This window comes from Fragaria vesca, linkage group LG5 (assembly GCF_000184155.1).
Source record: "Fragaria vesca subsp. vesca linkage group LG5, FraVesHawaii_1.0, whole genome shotgun sequence".
Lineage (NCBI taxonomy): Eukaryota > Viridiplantae > Streptophyta > Magnoliopsida > Rosales > Rosaceae > Fragaria > Fragaria vesca.
The window spans coordinates 18,722,171-18,728,157 of record NC_020495.1 but is presented as its reverse complement, the minus strand read 5'-3'; the positions used below and the strand labels follow the sequence as shown (position 1 = coordinate 18,728,157).

The 5,987-nt window shown below is 34.5% G+C and overlaps 1 protein-coding gene across 1 annotated transcript in view; it reads left to right on the top strand.

The window, feature by feature from the left end:
- Window positions 1-2,212, top strand: part of LOC101297450 — a 3,194-nt gene extending 982 nt beyond the window's left edge. Inside the window, exons 3-6 of the mRNA XM_004301555.1 lie at window positions 248-454; window positions 1,186-1,401; window positions 1,537-1,587; window positions 1,671-2,212. Of these exons, the coding sequence (XP_004301603.1) occupies window positions 250-454; window positions 1,186-1,401; window positions 1,537-1,587; window positions 1,671-2,212 (1,014 nt within the window). The 5' untranslated portion in view covers window positions 248-249. The remainder of the gene's footprint in view (window positions 1-247; window positions 455-1,185; window positions 1,402-1,536; window positions 1,588-1,670) is intronic.
- Window positions 2,213-5,987: the final 3,775 nt, after the last annotated feature.

Genomic DNA, 5,987 nt, shown 5'->3' with positions numbered 1-5,987 from the left:
GAGAGAGAGATGAATCAAGTGCAATTTTAGGTTATATTGAGCTTGAACGTTATTACTCCCTGCAGAAGTTTGGTTACTGTATCATTGATCTTTAGACTGTGTTACTGAACCTTCATTAATTCAATGGATTCTCATAATGATGAAGATACCATATTTTACTGAATTTCCTTATTGCATCTGTTATGTACCAATATGATGTCTTATTTTTCATTTGTTGTTGCTAAAGTTCTGAGTCATTGCTTTTCAGATATGCCGCCTAAATCAAGAGCTTCCAAGAGGAAAGATTTTTTCCTGACACATGTGCAACAAGAACTTACAGGTCATGAGACAGCAGCAGCTTTGCACTGTTATGAAAATGAGGACACAGGTGGATCCAGGCAATATAAAAAAAGAAGAAGGGGTAATCAGGGCAATCCTGATTATATTGACATATGCGGTATGAATGATTTAGCAGGTATGAATGACAACATACAGTTTTCCAAAAAGGTTATTAGTTTACCTCAGTAGCTTTTTAAATTTTCATGTTGTTTGGCGTTTGTTCATATCAAAATATAATAGATATGTTGTCATCTCTTTCAGAATTTTAGTGATGACAGATCCTGCAATTACATAAATTAGATATCGAAATGTATTTTTTTTATGAAAGCTTGCAATTTCATCTTTCATTAATTGTGGAAAACGAATGAGGCTTTCTACATTTGTTTGCTGATACGTGGAAACAAATCACTCAGACTAAATCAAAACAAATGACTGTGTGTCATATACTGTATGCTAGGACTCCCTCATTTTGGGTAATTATGTTATTTACTAAATATGATTTGTTATTTCCCATCTGTCATTTTGGTTATGTCAAAATATAATAATTAGGTTGTCATCTCTTTCAGTATTTTAGTGATAACAAATTCTGCAATTTCGTATGTTAGATATTGAATCATATTTTTTTATGAAAGTTTGCAGTTTCATTTTTCATTAAATGTGGAAAACGAATGAGGCATTCTGGATTTGTTTGGTGATACATGAAAACAAATCACTCAGGCTAAATGAAAACAAATGACTGTGTGTCATATATTGTATGTTAGGACTCCCTCATTTTGTGATTTTGTTATTTACTAAATATGATTTCTTACTTTCCATCTGTTGTTGCTAAAATTCTGAGTGATTGATCAAATGTGACATAAATTTCAGTTATACCGCCTAAATTCAGGACTTCAAAGGGGAAAGCCATTTTGCGAACTCCGGAACATGCGCAACAAGAACTTATAGGTCATGAGACAGCAGCAGTTTCACAGTATTATGAAAATGAGGATACAAGTGGATTCAGGCAATCTAAAAAAAATTGCAGGAGTAATAAAGATAATCCTGACTGTGTTGACATGTGTGGTGGGAATGAAAGCATACCAGGTAGGGATAAGTCATTGATGTATACAGTTTTACATTGATTGTAATGGTTATTCCTTAAAAGTGTTTCAACTGGCTCTTTTCCTTTTACTGGTGTACAATATCAATAACATATGTTATGTTTGATTTGTGTTATAGTTACAAGTTCAACCTCCTATGGTCAGGCACTTTATCAAAGAAGTTGTCAAGGTCAGCCGTAATGCATTTGGTGTTTTGAATTTGTAAAACAAATTGTGTTCGTACCGCTTAAACATCAACAATTGTGATTACAGGTTTGGTAGTAGAGTACAAAGATTCTGGTGACAGTTCGTTCCAGTGTAATCACTGTGGTGCTTACTTTTGGATAGGTGAGGCATTAATCAGCAGTGTTCGAACAAATAACAATGCACCTATTTACAGTGGCTGTTGCCTAAAAGGAGAAATTCAGATTCCTTTGTCAGACTCTACACCGCCATTTCTTCAGCAGTTACTAGATCCGAACAATGGTCGACAAAGCTTACTCTTTCGTGAAAACATTCGGGTTTACAATTCAATGTTTTGTTTTACCTCAATGGGTGCGAAAATCGAATCTGATATGAATAAAAGATCAGGACCTTATGTTTTTAAAATATGTGGTCAGATACATCATATGATGGGTTCTGCATTACCTTCTGAAGGAGAACGTCCTAAATATGCGCAGCTATATATTTATGACACTAGAAATGAGGTTTCAAATCGTATGAACGCTATTGACCGATGTCATACTAATGAAAATTATACAGCGCACCCGGGTTGCGCGCGCGCATCTAGTCCAGTTCTACCGTCGTCTATTTGAAAGTAAAGTCGCGTTAAATGGACGCGGAGATGGAAGGTGCACGGCGCACCCGGGTGCGCTGAGACCAAACCTGACATTGTGGAAGGGCTGATAAAAATGTTTGATGAAATAAATGAATTAGCTAAAGAATACTGTAATGTAAGAGATAAATTTGAAGATGGGTTATTGCCTTCCTTTAACATGACTATATTGGGACCACAGCCCACTGATAGTGGACAGTATGAATTACCAACCAATGACGAAATAGCTGGTTTAATTGTTGGTGACATTGGTGAATTTAATTCTAATCGAGATATCATTGTTTCAGTCAAATGATGGACGCTTAAAACGGATATTTAAATTTCACCCGAAGTATATGTCATTACAATATCCGTTGTTGTTTCCGTACGGTGAAGATGGATATAAGTATGGTTTAGAATTGCAACCAATTGCAAAAGAACGTGGGAAGAAAAATATGAACCTTATGATGATCAAATTTATTTGCTACCAAGTTCATGACAGACCAAATGATTCAAGCACCCTGTTGAAAGGTGGAAGATTATTTCAACAATACTTGGTGGATGCGTATGCAACTGTTGAAGAAGATCGTTTAGGCTTTGTGAGAACACATTAAAGCGATGTAAGATGTGAAACCCGCCAAAACATTTTTGTTGTTGCATCCTCTGGAATTAAACAAACCATTGATGTAGGAAAACATATAATTCTTCCAAGCACTCACACTGGGAGCCCCCGAGACATGATCAACAACTATCAAGATGCCATGGCCATTTGTAGACAGTATGGTAACCCAAATTTATTCATTACTTTCACTTGCAACGTCAAATGGCCAGAAATAACAAGATACTTCAATAATAAACAAGGCTATAAGCCGGAAGACTGACCTGACATAATTTCTCGATTATTTAGGTTAAAATTAGATGACATGCTTGCCTATCGGGACAACCATTTGGAGAAGTTGAGGCAGATATTTGCACAATCGAATTTCAAAAACGAGGATTGCCTCATGCTCATATGTTGTTTTGGCTTAAAAAATTGTACAAATGTTATACTGCGACCGACATTGATTCAATTATCTCAGCTGAATTACCTGATAAAGAGGTTAGTCCAGAACTTTTTAAAATCGTTAGTCAATTCATGATTCATGGTCCGTGTGGAAAAATAAACTCAAAAGCTCCATGCATGCGAAGAGGAAAATGTATGAGATCATTCCCAAAACCGTTTAATACTAGAACCACATTTGAGTCGATAAAAGCACCCGTATACAAACGGTGCGACGATGATACTAACTTAATCGTTAAAAACGGAGTCAATATCGGGAACAATTACATAGTTTCTTATAACTCCAATTTGTTACTAAGATACAATGCTCACATCAATGTTGAGTCATGTTCTCAGTCTATGTTGATAAAATACTTATTCAAGTACATAAACAAAGGCCCTGACAGAGCTAGAATTATGATACATAATAATGTAAATGACGAAATTAAAAATTACTTAAGTTGTCGTTATTTAACTCCTCATGAATCAGTGTGGAGATTATTCGAATTTTCTATCCATTCTAGACATCCTGCAGTTCAACTTTTGAAAATTCACTTGCCCTCTGAACAAATTGTCGTTTTCAAAGAAACCGACTCTCTTGAATCAGTGTTACAGAATCTGTTTACAGAACATACTATGTTCACTAGGTGGTTTGAGAAAAATGGCAGTTCTGAAGAAGCGAGAAAGTTAACTTATGCCAAATTTCCTACAAAATTTGTCTGGAATGCAAGTGATAAATGTTGGACGCGAAGGCAACGCTATCAGACTGTCGGTAGAATTGCTCATGTACCGCCGAATGTAGGAGAGTTATATTACATGAGGATGTTGTTGAGTATTCAAAAAGGATGTCGCGGCTATAATGAAATAAGAACAGTTAATGGCGTCACTCATAACTCTTATCAGGAAGCGTGTCGCGCTTTAGGACTGTTAGATGATGATAAAGAATGGATTGGCGTGTTGACAGAATCTTCATTCACTGCAACATCTCAACAGATGCGAAAATTGTTCTGCACAATCATTCAGTTTTGTAATGTGTCAAACCCGCAGGCCCTATTTGATGCGCATTGGATAAGCATGAGTGATGATATGTTATACAAAATCCGATCAAAATTCAATTTGTCTAATTTGACCATATCTGAATTTGAGTTAAAAAAATAGCCTTTTATTTGAACTTGAAAAAATATTTAGTATATCATCAACCTCATTAAAAAAATTTAAGTTACCAATGCCGGATGCAGAGAAGATAATGCAACTTAATAATAAACTAATGAGAGAAGAACTCGATTATGACTTGATTCATTGAAACTGCAACATTCAAATACAATTAGTAAATTAAATAGTTGTCAAAAAATCATATTTGACAAAGTAATTAAAACGGTGGAAGAAAAAACGGGTCAAAGCTTTTTTGTCCATGGTTGTGGAGGAACCGGAAAAACCTTGGCGCATTGGCATACAAGTTTTACACTTCATAGCTGTAAATCTTGATCAGAAGGGTCAAAAAGAGTTTCCACCAGCAGAAAAAAAGCAGACTGAACTTGAAATTGAGGAGTAAACCCATAAAACACAAACTGATTGTGTTTTTGGTATATCAACTCTATAAAAGGTAGCTCTCTCTCAACTCCATTCCATTTTCCTTTTTTTTTTACGACAAATCGACAATATGATCTTGAAACCTAGGAGTTCTATGTGACATTCATTAGTTTGATAGCAGTAATTTCAACTCAAATTCAGTTTTTGATGAATGGAATGTTTAATATTCTGTTTGAATTTACATATTAGACAGCTGTATTGGGATGGATTAAGCCTAGGATTGAAGAGTTGGTTTATAACTTCGCAATAGCTTTATTTGTTAATGTCATGATATTGATGCTTGAAGTTTCAACATCTGTTGCTATACATGGTTAATGTAATTGTCAGATTTGTACATAGGCTTCTCTTTTTACCTTTTTTATACTCTGTTGTGGTTTCTAATGGGAAGTTTGAGATCGCTTTTCTAATTTCGATTTGTCTTGCATGTTGGTTATGTATTAGATTGGTTGTGGCTATTTTGTGAAGGTTTTTTGATAGGTTCCAAATTTTGGCATTGGAATTGCATGCGTAGCTCCAGTTCTTAGACTATATTTCATACTACTATAGTAAAAATATTTGAAGGAGAAGAATCAATTTAGTGTTTGAGGAATCCAATAATAAGGAGCCAAAGGGTGTCGACCAAAAACTAGGTTAGATATTTACTTATCTATATTTTACTTGCATGTTAATGATTTGGTTTATATTGAATGCTGACAATGTATTAATATTTTGGTATTGAGTAGTTATTGATTGTATAGGATTGCAGTTTACTACGTTGAAAACAAGGTGTTTGGGTACCTGTTTTTTTTTATTGTTGTTATCTGATGTGCCTGCCTATTTGGTTATTTGTGTGTCTGTTTTAAGATATTAATGTTTATAGGATTTTGAAATCTATCATGTATTTCAATTTTAATTTTTGAAATTAGCTACGTTTTTTGGGTTATTTCTTTTAAATTTTGTTGAACATATGTTTTTTGTTACAATGGTGATAGTTGTAATCCTTTGATTATAATTTAAGTTGAGTTGCTGCTATCCTACCATATTACGGAATCAGGGCCGTTGAGCTTTTCTAATGGAAAAAAAAAAAAAATATTAATGAAAACATCAGTATCAATTGTTTGGTTGGGGTTGATAATTTTTGTTCTGTTTCAGTGTTGGTTCTTTCGCT